The sequence below is a fragment of the Apis mellifera genome, linkage group LG15, assembly GCF_003254395.2.
Source record: "Apis mellifera strain DH4 linkage group LG15, Amel_HAv3.1, whole genome shotgun sequence".
Taxonomy (NCBI): domain Eukaryota; kingdom Metazoa; phylum Arthropoda; class Insecta; order Hymenoptera; family Apidae; genus Apis; species Apis mellifera.
Genome location: NC_037652.1, coordinates 2,215,593 through 2,237,623, shown reverse-complemented (window position 1 = coordinate 2,237,623; position 22,031 = coordinate 2,215,593). Strand labels below are relative to the sequence as shown.

The 22,031-nt window shown below is 23.8% G+C and overlaps 1 protein-coding gene across 8 annotated transcripts in view; it reads right to left on the bottom strand.

Annotated features, from left to right (window-relative positions):
• LOC726887 (ras-related protein Rab-32) overlaps positions 1-22,031 on the bottom strand; it is a 49,855-nt gene that overhangs the window by 9,501 nt on the left and 18,323 nt on the right. Inside the window, exons 1-4 of one of the 8 annotated variants that reach the window (XM_026445389.1) lie at positions 9,773-10,382; positions 6,583-7,237; positions 3,895-4,335; positions 337-902 (exon numbers count right to left, since the gene is read on the bottom strand). The exons of 1 other annotated variant lie outside the window; for it this stretch is intronic. In XM_026445389.1, coding sequence (XP_026301174.1) covers positions 337-902; positions 3,895-4,335; positions 6,583-6,922 — 1,347 coding nt within the window. In that variant the 5' untranslated portion in view covers positions 6,923-7,237; positions 9,773-10,382. Of the gene's footprint in view, positions 1-336; positions 903-3,894; positions 4,336-6,582; positions 7,703-9,772; positions 10,383-20,006; positions 20,359-21,358; positions 21,721-22,031 lie in introns of those variants that run through there. 6 more of the 8 variants (XM_016916861.2, XM_006559032.3, XM_026445390.1 and 3 more) reach the window with 6 other exon arrangements.

The following is a 22,031-nucleotide window of genomic DNA, read 5'->3' as shown; positions in this document are numbered from 1 at the left end:
AACAGTAGTAATAATTTTTATTTCTATTCACAGAGATAAAAATGAACCAATAATCTTAAATTCAATTGAAGTATTATCAGTTTTAAATAAAAAATAAATTCATCCATCGCTAAAAATCATTCTCATTAATAACAAATTATGATAAATTATACAAATTATTCTTCATTTAAGTTTCAAAAGTATCCAAAAATTTCAGGCTTCGCGATAAATGTTTCTTTTTTTTTAAATTTCAAAATACTTTTTGACATTTCGAATTTTCACATTCCTATTAAAAATGTGTTCCAACAGAGGAGAGCCAAAAGAAAGAAAAGTTAGGGTGAGCAATTGGTTCCTCACCATGCTCTCCTGGCTGACCTTGCTCTTCTCCATCGCGTTGTCGGCCATCATGGGCCCCATGTTGGCCACGTAATTATCGCGCTGCCTCTCGTAACTCTCCGTGTAATCCTCCTCGATACCAGCCAGATAACCAATCCCTGTCTCCTCGTCGAACGTCCCCTCAAACGTGGAAAATGTGTCGAACTTCTTCACGCTAATATGCCTGGCCTTCTTCTTCTTCTTGTTCTGTTCCACACGATTTTCCTCCTCCTTGGCCGACGTTTTGTTTTCGTCGTCAAGGGTAATGGCGATCACCGTCTCGCCGGAATCCGAGTCCTGAGAAGTCTCGAACAAACGGCGTTGAAAAATTGCGCGTTTCTCTTCCAACAACGACAACTTCCGCCTGACTTCGCGGACCGAGGATTTAGATATACTGGACTCCGATTCGGATTTCGTGTTCAGTTTGGGTTTCTTAGTCGGCTCGTTCGAGGTTGATCTCGAGACCTTTTGCTCCGACCATTTTGAAATTGCGTACGGAAGCGTCGAGCTGCACCGCGCTTCCGGTCGAGGTGACTTCTGCTCGGAATCTGCGCATGCACCAGACAACGATACCAGGTTCATTCGGACGAATTCGAATGAGTTTCAATGTTGAGTTGAAGTGGTAATGATAATGTTTGATGTTAATTCTTTAGCATGTGATTTGGATTCAGTTTTGATAAGGATGTTAAGTCAGAATTCAATAATTCAGTTTAGTGTAAATGCAGGTGGATATAAGATTATAATGAACGTTAAAATTAAGTTCATTTAATAAAACATAATAGAAATATAAATAAATAATTTTAAAAGATGATAAATATTAATAATATTAATAATAAAATTGTTTTAAAATGATGATGCACGAAAAATTGGAATTAAATAATTGAGTTAAATTTAAAAAATTCAAATAAATGGCATAAATTATAAGCTAGTAAATTATAAGAATTGAATTAAATGAAATTGCAAGTAAAGAGTATTTATAAAGGTGAATTAAATGAGATAATTTAAAGTAAACAAGTTTTAAATAAATGATAAAGAACAGGTTGAAGTTGAATAATTAAATTCTGTAATTTCTTAAATATTTTAATATCAAAGATAAATTTTATTAATAAATTACTAAATTAATCAAATGAAGATAATTTAAAATAATTGAAGTAAAGATGGACTTGGAAAAATAGACTTGAAAAAATTGTTATAAGTGTATAATATAACAATTGAATAAATTAAGTACTTCTATTTATTGATTTATTTTAAAATTTTAAGATAAAATAAAAGTTGAAAAATAATTTCATTAATATAAAGAAAAAATGAAAATTTTAAATTTAATACTGTTATCGTTTTAGAACAAAATTTTATTTGAATTATAAAAAATGCAATTAGAAATTGTATATTCATTCTGGAAAATTAAATAGTTGAATCAATTAAAAGAATATTACATTAAATTTAAACATGTATTATATTATACTGTAATTGATAGATAATTCATTTAATAATGCAGTTATTATCTAGGTGTTATTTAATTGAGTTAATTAAAGTATCTATAAAACTAAAAATAATTAGATAACGAATCCTACTAAAGTTAAATCCTACTTGAAGTTGAGCAGCTAAGTTAAAGCTTAATTATTTTTGACATGATTAGTGATTTATTGGATGAAACCATTGACAGAGGTGTTAATGATATTAAGTAAGTGATATGGTAAATTAAATAATTAAACAAGTAAAATTCCAAAAAAAAATATGATTTGTATTGTCTTTTTTAAACAAAACAATTAATAAATTTATTAAATAATAAATTTTTATCTCTTGAATTTAAATTATTAATTACATTTTTATGGATTTTAGGAAATATTAATATTATCGAAAATAATTTTGTTTACAAATAGTACAATGTCATAATCTGAAATGTTATATTATAGGGAAAAATATAATTCTAAGATATTAAAAATATCTGTTTATTCCATTATATTCTTTAGTTACACAAAAATTAATCATTACACAAATACTATAAAAAATGATGATTGTTATAATGTTGTTTAATATTAGTTGTTTTGAATTCTCAATGAAATAAATTGTTTCCTATCATGTATTTTATTTATTTATTTATACAAAGAAATTATTTTTCAATACAAAAAAATAATACAAAAAAACAATATCAAAATCACATAATAATTAATTTAATATGTTTTTCGTAATACAATAATGCTATAATTATCAATACAAATTATTTTGAATAAAAAAAGTAAATTTCAATATATTAGTAATAAATTAATTAATGACATATAAGTCTTTTAAATAAAAATTCATTCATTTCTTTTAAATAAGAATTTATAAGTCATCAACTTATTTTTTTTTTAAACTTAGATAGTAAAAAGAATTAGATAGTAAAAATCAAGTTTCAAAATATCAATTTTGTCTTTAAAATATTTGTTAATCTTAAATTGAAAACAATCGTTCAATGGAAAAAATATAAAAATAAAAATTCAAAATACTCCAAAAGTTTTTAAATATTTCTTTAATGAAATATCAAAATAGATACCAACAAAAGAATTCAAGGCTTTCAAGAAAATATAGCTGATCTAATGTTAATCCAACGACTAATCAATAGAATCAGTAAAATTAATCCAACCACCACAAGCCAAAGAAACCTCAAGAACACACTAAAACAATACTCTTTCACACTCTTTATTATGTAAGTAGATTCTGTCATTCAGAAACTAACTTATTATAATTCAAATTCTTGTTCAATGTAATTAACAATTCCAGATTATAAATCAAATAGCAAGAAAAAACTCAAAATCATAATAATTAATCATTTTAAATCATCAATTAGAATATAATTGAAAATTTCAAATCATCAATGAAATAGTCACTGATAATCAAAAATTATCAATCAAAATATAATTGAAGACTTTAAATCATCCAATTAGAATATATCTAAATATATTAATCATCAGTTATACACATAACAATTGAAGACCCCAAGACTCAAATAAAATCAATTCAAAATCATTAATCAAATAATTGATAATTCTAAATCATTAGTGAGAAGATAAATGAAGACATCAAATTATATATATAACAATTGAAAATTCCAAATTATCAATCAAATCATCAGTTATTAACAATTGATCACTTCAAATTATTAAAATATAACAGAAGATTTCAAATTACTATCAAATAACAATTCAAAATCGTCATTCAAATAACAACTAATAATTCAAAATCACTAAATAAAAGATAAATGAAAACACCAAATCATCAATACGCATAACAATTTCAAATTTCAAATTATCAATCATATATACTTAAATTCCTAAATTCCCAAATCAGTTAATAAAAATTGACAATTTAAAATCATCAATTAGAACATAATTGGAAATCAATCAGAAAGCATTAAATTATCCCTATCCACATCCACCTAGAGTCAGAAGGAAGAAAAGTTGCAGAACAAAACAGAGTGGAAGTAAAAAAGGGGAGAAAAAGAGAAAAATAGCAAGAGAGAGAAAGAGAGAGAAGACAGAGAGAGAGAGAGGGATCGCTCACCGTGCTCACTCGTCAAATTGAAGCTCCTGATGGTAAACGACGGCGACTTGCTCTGTACTACGGTCACGCTGCTCACCAGTTTCTCTTGCTTCTCCGGTTTCCTCGGCTCTCCCTTCTCTCTGTCCACGTCGTACGAGGGTTCTACGGCCTCGTAGCCGTCGCGATGGCCGAGCCTCTCGACCTCCTGCCTTTTCCTCCCGATCCCGGACGAACTGTCCGAGAAACTAGGCGACTCCTGCGACGATTGGCTCTGTGGACGGCTGTTATCACCACCTTCGGGCGTGTGCCTAGGCTCTTGCTCGGTGGACAGGCGAAATTTGTTCAGGCTTAATTTGCGTACCAGCGAGTTCGACTTCTTCTTTTTCTTCTTCAAGGTCGTCGTCGAGCCACCACCCTTGCGATCATCCTCCTCCTCCACCGGGCTCTGCTTGCGATCCGTCTCTGTCACGCGAGAGAGAGAGAGAGAAAGAGAGAGAGAGAGGGGATTTCCGGTCAGAGAACAGATTTCATAGAGAAGTTTTATGGGATTGTATCGAGTTCGAGGTTTAGATTTTTTTTTTTTTTTTAGATTTCTTGGTAAGCGATGAATGATGTCCGATTTAGGGGAATTGAGTTAGAGTCAGTCTAGTGATTTTAATTGAAGAGATATAATTGATATTATTTATTTGATAATAAATATCAGATATGGTACGTTAAATTGTTAAGAAAATATAATATTTTGCATAATAATATATTGTTTTTAGTGATAAATATTTAGTTTGATCATTTTTAATAGATATAAAAAGAAAAATATAATATTTGGTAAACATTAGATTAGTGAACATATTTATGAAAATGTAAATATAAATATGTGTTGATGAACAGTGGATGGATTAAAATTGTGAAAGATAATTTTGTGATTTAATTAAGTATAAAATATATACTATAATAAATATAATTGGTATAGAATACATAAATATATAGATATATATACATGATTGGTAAAGGATATGATGTGAAAGTAAATATAATATATGATTTATTGGTGAGTAGTTAAAGAATGAATTGGAAGAATTGAAAATGGTTTTATGATTTTACAAAAATAAAAAGAATATAATAGATAAATATAATGGCAATAGATGGGTATTGATCGAATAAATAGGTAAAAGTAATAAATGTATATGAAGTATAATGCTAAATTAATGCTTAAGAAAAATATAATGCATATTATAAATTTAGAACTCATAAAAAAAATTAATAAAATACTTTATGTATTTTCTAAAAATAAACTAAAATAATAAATACTTGAGCAAAATGTGTTATATTTGTATGTGAAAGATTTATGTTATATTATTTTCTAATTAAATTATCCTATTGGGTCAGAGGTATATTTATTTATTTTTAATTGACTAAAATTAGCACATGAACAGAGCTAAAAGTTATGTAAATCAAAAAATAAGTCGATCACAGAAATCCATTATAATTAAACAGCTCTTGATAATATCGTTTGATAATAAACGAGATACAATGCAACCATTAAGATGATTAACATCTCAAGGAATTCAGAATCAAAAAAATCCTATTGATCACTTTATGTGTCAAGTATTATAACGATTAAAACAAGTATCTTTCAAAGAAAAATATCCAATTTGAAAAAGAAAGAGAAAACTTTATAATATTGAATCTTGTCTTAATATTAAAATAAACCAATATTCGTTTTTTAAAGAAAGATTATCTCTAAAATAAAAAAAATAATATTTTGTAAGAATAATAAAAAGATAATAAAAAGATAAAAGTCACAAAAAATTTTGTGTAATTGTCAATTATTTATAAAATAAATAAAAAAACAATGTATGTATGAAGAGACAACTTCAAACAATTCTACGTTCACAGAAAAAAAATCTCAAAGTGAGATGATCATCTAAATAATTATAAATATTAGCAAATTAAAATTGAAATTAAAATTAGTAGAAAGTAAATTTTATAAAAAAATAATTTTTTAAAAATCAAAATAAATATAATAAAACAAAAAAATCTTTAAAAAATTCTACAGAGTTCTTTCAGATCATCAAAAAGACAAGTAAATCCTGAAACCACCTGAAGAAGCCTTAAAACAATATTCCCACCAATAGCTATCGTCAAACCAATACCAATCATCCTCAAAGCAAACAATAACCAACAGAGATATACCAGTGATTTTCAATTTATTTTAATCATTAAATTTTTTTTCTTTTCTTCAAAAAAATTAATTCTAATTTTTATAAATACAAATTATTACTACAATGTAATAATTTGTAAATATTTCATTGAATTTTACTTAAATAAATGTGTCTCTTCAAATATCAATTGGAAGATCTAATTTAAGAATCCTAAATTCTTTCCAAGGAATATAAATAATTTTTTAAATTTTATTTTTAAGTAAATTTTTATCTTAAATATTTTCAATTATTAATTACATATTAATACAAAATCTATTTAACTATTCAAAACTTCAACATCTAATTTCACCACAAAACTTCAACCTTATAACCAAAACTCTAAGATCATAGAAAACTTCACTAACCCTTGCAAATTTCATGACAAATCAAATCAACTTCATAGAAAACGACAGAAAATCAAAAAAAAAAAAAAAAGGAGAGAAAGATAAACATTTCAAGAAATCACAACAATCCTCCTCAAACTCAAAGGACCAGATTCCAAAAAATGAACCTTTTTCCTCGACATCCGGCTGAAGCTCGGCAGCCGGCTCGTCCAGCTGCCTGCTCTTCTTCTTAATCTTGAACAATCCACCCTCTTTGCGGAAGCTGCTCTTCAACGCGCCGAATCTGCCCCTCTTTTTGTCCTCTGTGGCGGTCGCGTCGGTGGTGGTCGAGACGGTGGTCGTGCCAACGCTTGTCACCGTGTCCAGGCTGGAACTGCTATCGCCCACAGTCACGTACTCGCCGGAAGTGCTGCACGCGAGCCTGTTCCGCTCCTCTTCGGACGAGGAGCGCGCGATCACCGTGTCCGGCGAGCTTCCACCCTCGTTTGCGCTCTCGTTCCGATCCATCCGGGGTAGAAGGGGGCCAGATTAATGGGGTAGGAGTGGAACAAGTCGATTTTCTTGATCTTTTAACGATCCACGAGTCACGATTCTCACTCTGGCGGGTTCGAGAGCCAGTCCACGGGCTGGCTTCCTACAGTCGGCGTGGAAACCTTAGAACAACCGCCTTTCTAGGTTCGATCCGGTCGGCCACCACGGATAATCCGCCACGTTTCCCCCTCTATTTCTCTTATTCTATTTCTCGGCTAGTCTGTCCTATCTGAACGGATATATATCTATGATGGATAGGGGAAGGAACGCCTTCTAAGTTCGGTGGATGGTCTATTGAATGATTTGTCATGTATGTAAGTACATACATATGTAATAGGGGATTTATAATTGAAGGAATATCTTCTGGATATATATAATTCTGATCTTTGTTATGAATGGAAAACTTGTATATAAGTTGTATATTATGTATATAAGTCTCAGTTGAAAAGACAATTGAAAGTCTTTTGGATAACTATTTTTTTGGATACTTTGTTTATGTAGAATGTATTTTGATGAATGGGAGACTTGTAGTTAGAGAATATTATTTATTCCATTGATTCTAATTATATTGTGATAAAAAATTTATAAATGAAGGAAAATGTTGTGGTTTTATGTTCTTTTGAATATCCTATTTATATAAATAAAGAAATTGTAATTGAAGAAACATCTTTTAATTTCTAATTCTATTCTATAATGAAAATGTCTGTATGATAGATAGGAAATCTCTAAGAATTGAAGAAATAACTTTTTATCTACCTATATATCTTATGTAGAATATTTTTATGATAAATAAATAATCTATAAAAAACGTTTTTTGAATTTGTTAGATATTTTCTTAAATATTCTGGTCTATATATGATATAAATAGAAAACTTATAAAAAACAATTGAAAGAAATTAATAAATATTTTCTTGAATAATCTGTCTTATATTATAATAGAGCAAATCTATAAATGTCTTGTATAATAGATATTCTTTAAATACTCTATTTTAATATATCTATACTATATCTTTGATGGACTTATAGCTGAAGAAATATATTTTGGATTCAATGGATACCTACATTCTTGGGTACACTGTTTCTAATAAATAAATAAATAAATAGAAAACTTAATATAAATTGAAGACTGATAAAATTGAAATAATGTTTTTTAAATTTTAATTAAATAGATGTTCTCTAAATATTTTGTTTTATTTTCTATAATATGTCTATAATAAATAAAAAATTTATAATATAAATAATTTATGTTAATTCTATATTCAATACTCTTTTTTTCTGGATACTCTATCTTATGCATATTATATCTATAGTGAATATAAATATCTGAAGGACGCTTCATGCGAATAGAGATCAGGTTTGTTATGGGTAGAAAGTTAGTGAAATGGAGAAGCCTGGGAGCTGTGACTATTCGCGATTTCCTGGATACTGTGGTAACTCAAGGTTCTTTGACACTAGGTCAGGAAGGAGGTCGCTACTTGAGATCTTATAAATGGATCATTAAAAAATACTTTCAAAATGATTACTTCGTCAAAATAATTTAAAATAAAGATAATAGATATTATTTTTAAAAGATAAAATTTTCAATCTTATTTAAAATTTTGAAATTATTGATTTCTTTATTATATTTTATTTTAATTATCTTCAATTATTTTCTTAAGATTGATTCTTTCATTTCTAAATTAAATATGAAATAGATAATTCATTGAATACGTAATTCATACTTAATCAGAACATTATATTACTTATATCAATTATTATATTAATTTAATATAATATAAATAATATAAATATATAAAATTTAATAAATATTATAATTTATTTAAATATCCAATTGTATATATAATAAATAAATAAGTGTCTTTATATTTTTGAATTCTTTTATATCTTTCTCAAAAATAAAAGATAATTAAGCGAAAGAAAAATATTCTACTTTGTAAAGATTCTACTTTGTATATTCTGTACTAAATTCTGTACTCTTGTTTCAAGTTTCTGAATAAAAAATGATTAGAAGAATCTTGACCTCGTTTCCTGTGAAAAAACTGAAGGTAAAAAGAGAATAGGGATAAATAGGTCAAAGTTTAACTCGATGTTTTTTTACATAGAATTGAAATCTTCCTAAAAAACCATACAAATTATAAATTCTATTTATAATGAAATATAGTTGATATTTGATTTTTAATATTTATTATAAAAGCAAAAAAATCTTTACAAAGTAAAGAAGTGAAGAATTTTAATTATCTAAATATTTTATAATAAAAAATGATTAGAAAATATTAGAAAACATTTTATAATAAATAACAAATAATAACGTATAACTTAAACTCGAAATTACATTTAAAAAATTCAAGTTTGAATCGTTTTTAGTAATTCTATTAATTTTTTTAAATCACTAACTAAAAAAAATATTATCAACGATATATAATTTAAATATACAATTGTCTTTTTGTTTTTTAATTAAATGTATTATTTTATTTTTAAATTATCAAAACATCATTATACAATAAAATACTAACTATTTAAATTATTCTCATTACTAATAAATACTTATAATTTTGTATAAAATTCAGCAAATACAGTTGGATATTTTCATGATATATTCATACATATCAACTAGCAAGTAATTTCTATTTAATAATATTTATATTTCTACTTTTCCATTATCAATTCCTATTCCCTAAAGAAAAACAAAAAAAATCATAATCAATATTTTTTCTTTTCTCATAATCAAATAAAAATTCCAATCATAAAACAGATCACGTGTCCTATTCACCCAGCCCAATTCACGAAACAGAACTTTCTTTGAAGGTTCACTAGCGGAAACCTTACAAGAATTCAATCGACCACCTCGAACATCCACCATCATTCGCACGCACTTCCGCGCGTATTATACGAAAGCATCAGAACAAGAAGAAACAAAAGAAAAAAATAAAATAAAATAAAATAATTGAAAACAAAAAAAGTTGAGGAATCATTCGCGACACTAACGATCCCACGCACGATACCGCACTAAAAGCTCATATAAAAATGTAAGGAGGACACGAAGGGAGGAGCGTTATGGTACCCCTCCACAAGAAGGTGTTTGTTCGCGCATTAACCAACCTCGAGACGAGTTTTCCGCGCTTCTTGATCCCCGTAGACGGATCCACGACGCCGTGACAACACACATAGGCGTAACATGAGTGTCTTGGTCTTTGGACATAGTGTGTGGTGAGCCGCAAGGTCTTGTCATGCAAGTATCGTCCCCCCGTGCTTATTGCGGCTCCACTTCGTCGAGTAAGTAGTACGTTACGTAAAAAGTTGATTTATAGAGTTGGATGTTTTGGATAGTAAAGAAATGGATTGAAGTTGAGATTATAAGTGGTTAGATTATTAAAAACTGGATTTGTAGAAATTGGATCTTTTAGAAAGTATGGAAATGGATTGTTGTCAATTGAAATTGTTTTAGGTTAAATATTGAAAGAAATGAAATTCTTGGATTGGAATTTTGAAGATTTATTGTTAAATATTATTTAAATATTAAGAAATATAATTTTGGAAATTAAATATTCTAAAATATATAAAAGTAAATTGTTACATGATGGTTGAAGAAATTGATCTTTTAGGAAATATGTATTTATCAATTAAAATTATATTAGATTAAATATTGAGAGAGATAAAAATTTTAAGAGAAACGTTAAAATTTTGAAGATGTAAATTATTGGATTAGATTAATGAATAGAATTTTAAAATATATTTTAGATAACATAGAAGTAAATAAAAGATGATAGTCGATAAATATAAATAATTAAATAAAGAATGAAGTTTTAGAAATTAGATCTTTTAGAAGAATAGAAATAAATTGTTATATGATTGTTATATTAGATTAAATATTTTGTGATTGAAGTTTTAGAAGATAAAGACTATAATTGTTTAAAATCAGATATTAAAGAATAAAAGTTTGAAATTTAAATATTAAAAAATATTACGAACTAAATTATTAAATAATTTTTATTTGTATATAGTCAAGTATTAGAGAAATGAAACTTTTGAAGAATTGAAATTTTGAATGTAAACAATTATTATTTGGAATTGCATTAAATCAAACATTAAAAAACTAAAATTTAGAAATTAAATATTTTAGAACATAAAAATTGTATGAAAATTATTTTTAAAATTATATGTGACTAAATATTTAAAAAATAGAATTTTGAAAATTTGATGTCTTGAAATATATAGAATTAGGTTTATTGCTATTTAAAGTTACATCAGATATTAAAAGAAATGAAATTCTGAGAATTGAATATATTGTTATATTATATGATTTGAATTATATATTATATACACAATATATATATATATTGTGATGAGTTAAAAGAAATAGAATAATATATGGATTTCAGTAGAATTTAGTTTTCCTGATACAAAATATTGTAGTTTGTATAGATATTTAATTGTTGATTGTCTAATTATTGATTATCCTAGAAAGATGATTAATATTCTTATACATATTAAAATTAGACTTTTGCTTCTAGAATAAATTACAATTGTTTCCTTGATAGGAAAATATCTATTTTATGAATAATTTTTTATATATTTATTTATTATATATAATTTAAAGGAGCATTAAAAAAATTCTTATGTATATAATAAAAAATTAAAAAAATGATCTATCAAAAAATAAAAAATATATAATAGCTTTTATAATTCAATAAGTATATATTAATTGAAAAAAATTCATTATTTTTTTTTAAAACAGTTCGTTCTCCTTTTACTTTTGTTCTCTTTCTCTCTCTCTCTCTCTCTCTCTCTCTCTCTCTCTCTCTCTCTCTCATGCACGCGCCTGCGTACATACACATAAATATTATACATAATTATATTGAAATAAATGTAAATTATGATATGTTTTAAATAAATGAGTTAAAATAATAAAAAGAATATGAAGAAAATATGAATCACTTTAGTCAGACTGACCGTAGGATATTGAATAACTTGTAAGTAATTCAAATAATATCTTCATTTAAAATCTACGATCTAATCAAGCTGAACTTGATATCTGAATGCTAATAATATATTAATATTTTAATTATATAATAATCAAGAATCAACAACAAGAAAAAATATCAATTTTCCAATAATAAAATTCATTGTAAGATATTTGATACCAAGATAGAATATAATGATATTTATTACATTAAATACGTCACATTTACAATGTTTAAATTATCTTTAATATCATATCAGTATTTAAATCATTATTGTTCTTTAATAATGATAAAAAAATAATAACTATTTAAGTTATTCAAGTTATCAAAATAGTTATCACTCTCTTGATGATATATGTATATCAATCTTTCTTATAAAAAATTCCCAATTATTTTTTCTTAATCATATCTAATATCAAATATTATTTACTGATAAATATTATTCATTACTAATATATATTCCAAAAATTAGTTTAAAATTAAAATCAGAAATTTTAAATGAATGATATTACTAGATAAATAAAATAAATTTAAAAAAATTATATTTTTCATTTTTTCAAGTTAGATTCTAAAAATATCAACTTCAAATCTACTGTCCAATATCGTTATAATTTTCATTATATTTTTCAGTCATGTCGGTTCAATTAAATTAAGTTAGATTAGATTTTTTTCTATATATATATTTATTTTTTAATAAAACTTATTACATTTATGAATTTAAATTTCTTCACTCTTTAATCAACACTTTATTATGAAACATATAACTTAAGTAAAGCTTATGTTTTCAATTCAATTTCAAATTAAAAAGTACAAAAGTATAAAAGTAATGTTCAATCAAAGATTTTTTTTTTAATATCATAATTTATTTATCTATTTATCTATCAGGTATTATAGTTTATTTATTTATAAATCTTATTTTTTCTTATTCATTCTTAATTATTTTTTATCATAATAATTTAATCTAATCTATATTAAACTAATTTAATATAACCTAAATTTAATTGAAAATAATAATTATATTAATTGAAATTGAAATATAATTTAAACTTTTAATTCAAATTTTTTTTTAAATGTTGTAATTTTTTAATTTATGGACCTTATATTTTTTTATTTTTTTTATTTTTAATTCATTATGATAGATTTATCATTTTAATAATCTTATAATATATAACAAATTCAAAAAATCCATAAATTAAAATTTATAATTAAGCGTCTGGATAAATTAATAGAAATTTGAAAAAATAGACTGAAATTCCAATCAAGAGTTAACTTTCATCTAATATTTTCTAAATATACGATATCACGTGTTATTTTGTTAATTAATGATATTAATTAATTTTTAATTTAAAATATTAATAAAAGACAGTCGATCTTTTTGTTATAAAACAAATAAGAGATTCATACATGCATCTTGTTTTCAGTAAAACTATAAATATTGAGTGTTTTATTATTCAAAAATTCAATGTCTAAATGCAATGAAGAATTTGTTTTATTTTGAATACTTTTTTATTTGTTAACAATTTGATTAAAAAGAATGTAAAAAATATTAAATTATACTGCAATTATCTTCACTAATAATTATCTTCATTAAATCTTATTATGTTTAAAAAAAAATTACAAATGAAATGTTGTGAAGTCTTAAAATTTACGCGCTTTATTTGCAAATATGTATAGTAATTACATGCTATACAATATTAAAGAGCTAAGAAATTATATAATGATTTCACAAAATATTACAATCATATTATTTCTAACAAAGGTAAGTATAAAGCAGGTTCAAGTCAGGCAATCTCGTTCAAATTACAAAACATAATTAATCTTACCAATTACTAATGCTCATTTGATCTATGAGAAAATGAAAATTGAGAAGATGAAACAATGATAATTTTATTTTTAAGGACGATCTCGACGACTATTACTCCACGTTACAATCTTGTTGTCCTCGAGGGATGCTTTATGTAAGATACTAGTTTCTAAACGATTTCATTAAACACGATCTTTATCTTTTACGAGTTTTATCACAATTTTTTGATTAAATAACAAGTTAATTAAAATTCATTTAATTATATCATTTAAAAAAAGATTAAATTCTTTGACAATAATTAAATTTTTATTATAACTATGATTTAAATTTTTATATTAAGTAGATATATAATACATTAATATAGATACATTAGTAGATATAGATAATAGGTATAAATATTTAATTTCATATTATTTAATATTATTATCTAATTTATATTATTATATATAGATTAAATCTAATTTTATTATAAATTTATTTATTATCATTATGATTTAAATGTTTATTTTGTTTTAGATAAAGATGAAATCTTTTGTAAATTTTATGAAATTTATATATGTGTTATATTTTTCATTTCATATGAATTTTTAAATTTCTTTATTATAATTGTGTATATGTATAATTTAAAATTTTTTCCAAAAAATTATATTGGTAAAATCAATAAATTTTTTATAAATCAAAAAATTATTCTTTTCTTGTAATTGAAATATAATGGAAATTTATTTGCAAATAAAATTTTTATTAGTATTTCTTTCTTTTTTTTTTTCTACCATATCAATCTTTTTTTCTCTTGTCACGCAAGGGTAGATTATCATACTATTGATTTCTAAGAAAAATATGCCGAGAAAGTAGAACTAAATGCAATTAAAATGAAAAATTATTAATAATATAATGAATTTATTATATGTATATAAGAAATTATTATATTCTTATATATAAGAAATTATTTTATAATTTATTTTGATAATCATAAAAGACTTTCTATTTCTTTTTAATTTTAATCTTTCTCTTTTTCTTTCTAATCTCTTCTCTTGAAAAACAAAACATGATTCTCTATAAAAATTCAAGAAATCCATATCCAGTATATTTGAAATCAAATTTATTTTGAATTTCATTAATATTTTAATTTACTATGCTTCTTTTCATCGTATCATGTTATAATCATTATTACATAATTAGTTTGCATATTATGCATCTTTGTAATTGGCATGACCTATCATTTGATTAATTAAGTTGTCTATAATGATGAAAGAATCTGTTGTTTTTACGTAGAAATAAAATTATTTTTACACTGTTGATGAATCGTCAACAGATCTTTTTATCCTTAGGGAATTCATGTTTTTCTGTTTTTTTGCATATGAATTTGCGTTCAAGTGGCGAGTTGATTTCGTTATAAAGAAAAGAAATAAAATAAAATTGTATTTTCATTGATTCTTCTCTTCTTCCAACTATATTTCAATTTTAGAATAGAACAATATTGAAGAAAAAAATTACAAATTACACTAAATCATTGTTTTGTTAACAATTTAATCAAAACTTAATCGATTTAATTTAAGATTCGATTCGAAACCAAAATGATCCATTATTAGAGTTACAAAATATTTGTTTCTTTAAATAAAAACATAAAAATTAAAATCTATTAATGAAAATTTTTTAATTAAAATAAGAATAATTTCCATAATGATCGCAGAATCTTTTTTTCAAAATAAAAATCATTTCTCTATTAATAAAATATTTCAGTATATATTTATTATGATATATTTTATTTTAATCAATAAAATTTTTATGCATCATTTTACAAACTAAAAATATTATTTTATCGAAATCGATGAATCACAAGATATAATAGAAATAGATATCGCAAACTTCGATCTAGAATTATTTTTTATTGCTATCCATTGTCGACAAAGAAGATTTCGTAGTCATAGTGCGTGAAATGAATAAATGACTTCTGGAGAAAGAACGATCAATAGATCATGGTGATTATCGTACGCCTCATTAATTCGTCACGTTATATCGAACAGAAGAAGCGTTTCGTCCTTGACAATGTTAATTAGTAGGCTGGTGTAATTATGAATTTCTACTCGTCCGAGAAAATGTGTTTCTCTTTCTCTGCGTGAAATTCTTCGTAACTATTTATAATGTAATTTTTCAATCTACAAAATCTAAAATTCATATGATTTTATATATTTAAAATTTATAAATTTTAATTTAATATTATCTCAAATATAATATTACTATATCATTGGTGAAATGAATTAATTTAGTAAGAAATAATAATTTTTTGTAATTGAGAATTCATAACTATGCATATAAAGATAAAAATTATTCATTTTTAAATTGAAATTTGATTTGGATAAATTTTTTAATACGTGATATTTCTTTTTCTAATTTAAAAAAATTATAATATTAAACTTTTAAGTTAAAATTTTTATAATGTAATACTTTGTTTAATTTAAAAAATTTTGAGCTTAAATTGCGAATAAAATAAAAATTATAATATAAAACTATTCCTTGATTTTTTTTTTCATTAAATAAACTTCTACGAGTTATTAGCCTTAAAACCTTGACCTAAAAACAATCTTTGATCCAGTTTTTCAAGTTTCACAAAACTTGGAAAACTATTATAATGTATCTGAAATCACTGCATCGGCATATCCTAACCTATAATAATTAAAATTGCACTCTTCGAAACCTACTTTATCATTCTTACAAATTAGAAATAATAGCTATACAATTTGTCATTGAACTGTAAATTTTGTATATGAAAAAAAAAGAAGAAATAAATATTAATTTTAAAATCTTCTTTATTAAAATAATTTTATATATAGAAACTACTATGTTATTTTTATAAATTTCTATTAACAATTTTTAATATAAATATTTTAATCATAAGAAAATATAAATATAATTAACAGTAAATAATAAAAATCTCATTTTTTTATCAATTCAAATTAATAGTAAATTTATTATCAAAAATATTGATTTTTATTTTTCTTTATTTTATTTATTATTTATCCATTTTATTCTAGTTATGGATATTAATTTATTACATTTTTCATACAATTGTAATTTATTACATTTTTATACAATTGTAAAAAAATGCTAGAAAATATTTTTAGAATAAAGAATAGTGTAATCATGAATTACACTCGGATTAACACTTGTAATAGTATCTATATATAATGGATTTATTTAGTATGTCGTATGCATTAGAATGCGTCGTACGTAACATTCTAGAGAATGAAAAAAGGCGAAATCCCAATAGAGAGATCAAACAATTTGAAGGACACGTGATTTATGGAAATTATCATGAATAATCATGAAAATTTCCTTATTTATTTATAATGTAATTTATAAATTAAATTAAGATTTTTATTTTTGTCATAAAATCAAAAACTTACATAATTTCAAGATTTATTTTTAATATGTAAAATTTCTAAAAAAAAATAAACTTTATATGTTATCATATATTATATCAAATATCATTAAAAGTTAATAAATATCATTAACACAAATTATAAATGTTTAATTTATTTGTTACATAATAACATATTGTTTACTATCATATTTATTTTTTATTAGAACTATTAATTTGAAAATGTTTAAAATGTGTAAAGATATGTCAGCAGTATTCTTTTTCTGATAATTTAATCAATATATTAATTGCAATTCTTTATATATATATAACAAAATATAAAATATATATGATTAGAGGATAACTAAATTTTTTTAATATGTTTTTTCATTTCCATATTGCAAACAATTTGGATTATTGGATTAATATTGGATAATTAACGTGTAAAACCCATAATTTCTATATATAATAGAAAATTTGATCAAAATGATTCAACAGTGATATAATATCATAGAAAAAATATGCTCAATATCAATCATAAGTTTAAAAATTATATTATATTATAAATATTTATAAAGATACATTAAAAAAAAAAAATCAAACATTCAATTTTCCAAAGTTTATAATATTATAATTTATATTTATATTAATATTATAATATTATATTTTTATAATATTGATAATTATTAATGATTATTTATAATCATATTTATAATATTATTAATAATTAATAATTATTGATATATTATCAATAATTTTGAAACTTAACAAAATTTTCTGCACTCATTATGTAACTAATATGAAAATTTATATTCTTTCATAATAATATTCATAATAATTATCATTAATTAAATTATAATATATCATTAATTAAACGAAAAAAAGCAGAAAATTGAATCAATTTAATTATATTAAATTAAATAAATATTTACTGCATTTTTTCGGAGTCACACTGTATATAACTATGAAAATTTACACAGTTTGCTTAACAATAGCGATTCGACAACAGCTCAGGAAAGATTGTTCGCGGTGAAAGCTTGGATAAAATATTGAGTAAAACAAGTAAGGCAAATTATGAGCGACGTATATCTTCAACGAAGGGGAGAATCCCATGAATATCTGAGGCTGTTGACTGACAAGACGTCTTACAAGTTCTGTCTTGTTATTCTACTTCACCTGCCATTTTCTTCATATATACGTACTCTTATAAAAGTAAGCGGCATTACAATTTCTGATAAATATCAATTCGTGGAAAAACAAATCTGATTTTAAATTATAAAAAAAAACTTAATTATTTTTAACAATATAAACAATATAAAATTGAAATCTAACAATATAACTGAAATTAATCAATTTGATTTTTGAATATTTCATTTTGAATCAATATATAAAATTATTTATGTTAATAAACTTAAATTATTTATAAGATACAAAAATAGTTTCATAAATTTAATTCAAAATAGAAATTTTATTTGTTATTTAATTATTAAATTTAATTTTAATAACATTAATATGATATTTTGATTAATAATATGTGAATAAATTTATGTAAAAAAATTTAATAATTACTTTCTTCATTTATAATATTTACAATTATTAAGTTGTCATTTGTATAAAGAAGAAAATGAAAAGTTTCTGATCTCACATTGTATGAAATAATGACAGAAATAAATGTGTAAGAGTCTCTAATTATAGATAAAAAAAGAGAAATGATATACCGGAAATAAATGTCAAATGATACTGGTTACAGAATAAATTATACTGTTTCCGGTGTTTTTGTGTCTCTAAATCTAATTATTTTCATTCTATTCTATCGAAAAAAGATTCTCACACGACGATAAATTCAGAGTAAATTCAGAGAAAGTACAATAATTCGACCCTGGAAAACATAACTATGATTCGCATATTCTCACGCATCGTTTCGTATGCATCTCGTTAATTATGAGATCAAAGTTATTGTTATAGCCATTCTTCTTTTCTTTTTAATTCACGAGTTTCAAGAGTAGATCATATATAATATATTTATATGCTATAAATAATATATAAAGTATATCAATAATTTAAGAGATGATTCTATAAGCTAAAATAAAACGAAAATTAAGAATAAAAAAAAATAAAATTTGCTAAAGAAATCATAATACAAATGAATTTTACAATCATTTTTTTTTTAATTATTTGATTTACAAATCAACAATTCTAATATTAAAATTATAATAATATTATAATTTAATCTTACATAAATAATTTGATCCAAGTATATAATAGCTTATGTAAAGAAAAGGTGTAAATAACAAAGAATAAAACAAATGTAATGTAAAACCAATTAAAATTATGCTTGAAGATTGATAAACTGCAATAAACTTTGACGTTCAATCAATGGTAAAACGTATGAATGTATCATTTATATTTCTGTACAAATGATGATTTATAATAGAATCTATTATTTATTGAGATTCATCACAGGATAAAAGGCAAGAAAAATTTAATTTTAATTTATTATCGATCTTTTTATTTATTCTGTTGATTGATTAGTAGAGATATTATATTTATGAGATATTATAATTATGAATTAATGAGAAAGATACCAAAATTTTTTTTTCATGTTAGTTAAAGATACAATATCTTAAATCTAAAGTTACTTTTTCTTTAGCAAATATAATGTGATTTTGAACAAAAAATATTGATTTCCTCTTTTTGAATTTCTTTCTTCTTTTTTTTTTTATTAAAAAATCAAAAAATTAAAAAAAATTAAGAATATCTTAATTTCTTTATAAAAAATATACATTAAATAAATAATATTTAATTAAAAATATAAACTTTTCTTTCCAATTCTTATTATTTTCAATAATTCTCAGAAAATTAATTTCTGGAAACCAAAAAAAAAAAAAATACAATTTTGAAACATAAAGAAAAAAAATATCAAAAATCAAAGCCTACCTTTTTTGTTTTGGTAGTCTGTTGCTTAGTATTCTCACTGAAGTTCATGTTTAAGTCGATGTACAAATAATTATTATTCAGTAGTTGCGGAGGTGGTTCCATGGGGGGTGGATTCGCCTCCTTTTTGTGCCTCAATCGTCTCTCGGTTCTCTCATGCCTGGTTCGAAGAACCATCACTACATTACGATCCAACATTGTCGATGAAGAGGAACCAATTAAATAATACTACGATGCGTTCTAATACTTTCGGTATTTTATAATTTCCAGTAAAAATACTCTGAACGAGTCTATATGAAGATTTTGAATATTTTCTGTCTTTGACGTGGATACTTTTAATCAGTCTTTATATATTTTATAATATATTAATTATAACATATTTTTTGACAAAATTATTGATTATTAATATGTTGAAAAATTGTATTCTGATTTTTAATAGAATTTTTCATTTTTTTCTCTAAAATCATATTAATATATTTGGATAAATAATTTTTATCAATGACTTAATTCTATCATTGTTTGTAATTAGAGATATTATATTTGTAGAATTACACTTATACTTGAAACAGATCTGCTTAAGGAGATTTTAATTTAATATCATTATTTTTCAACTTTTAGATCTCCATTTATAAAATATATTTTTATTAAAATTTGTTAATACTTTGAAAAAATTACTTATAACAGCAGTTTCAAGTTTCTGATATCTGTGACTATAAACAATTTCAATCAGTTGCACTTACAAATAAAATTTTTCATCTACAGATTAATAAAGTTCTTCAATAAAGTCTTTTCAGAATCTTCAAAAGTTTTTATTTTTTGCAAATCAATGACAAAATCACTATTTAAATTATATTAAGATATTTTTTGAATACAAAAATTCCTCCTTCCTTATTTAAAAAACATTAATATCAATAATACTCCAAAATTTATAATTGGATTTAAATTTATTGTATTCAATCTTATTTTTCATTCATTCGTTTTTAAATCTAAGAATCTTTAAAGATCTTTCAATATTAATCAATGATAATTTAAACAGTTTTTTTCTTAAAGTCTATTCAACACATATTATACTAAAATATATAATTAAATATTATATTATATTAAGATCTTTTGAATGTAAAAGTTCCTTCAGTTCTAGTCAAACAACACTGTTATTTTAACAATTTTTCAAAAATTCAATTTATAAAAAAACACAATTTTATTAACAATTGACAATTAAACTTAAATTCACTGTGTTTAATTCACCCATACAACAAAACATCATTTGACAAAATTCTTATTAATCACATTTTTCATTGTAATGAAAAATACCACATGAACTTGATACTTATAGATTTTTCAACTTAAAAACTCACAGAATTTTCACTGAATCTTCTTCCAAATTCATTAGGTTCTTAGATCCTTATTTCCAGTAATAATCAATATTATTCCAGTTCTATTAAAAACCATTCCAGTTCAATTTCAATTGCTTCAGTTAATACACAAATTAAATCATTTATTCATGGCATGGCTAACTTCAATAAAATTTGAGGATGTGATTGATGAATCAATTTCAGGTTATCGAAGATTGGTTTATATTAGGATTCCAGTTTTAAAACTCCAGTTCATGGTGAATGAGGTTATATTCGTCTGGAATGACGTAGACAAAGTGGCAAAATTAGATAGAGGAGCGTGTAAGAAGCGTGAATTTGTGAAACGATTGCGTGGATTGTGCGCTACTCGGGCGCAAAGTCCCGGCATTTATTCGACCGAGGTTAGACTAAGATGACTGTTATCATTGGCGACACGTTATCGCTTTGAGCGATAGAAAAAAATAATGATACTTAGGCGCCGTATAGCCACGATTGCTTTTCGATGCGCGGGATACGGCGCGCAGAGATTGGTCGCGTGGCATATTGTTTTCTAAATAACACATTATGGATATCTATGAAATGACGCACTTCAATAAATATTCTAGATTTTATGGGTATTAAAAAACGTTTCAACTTTTGTAATATTTATATACGATAAAAATTTTAAATTTTTTTG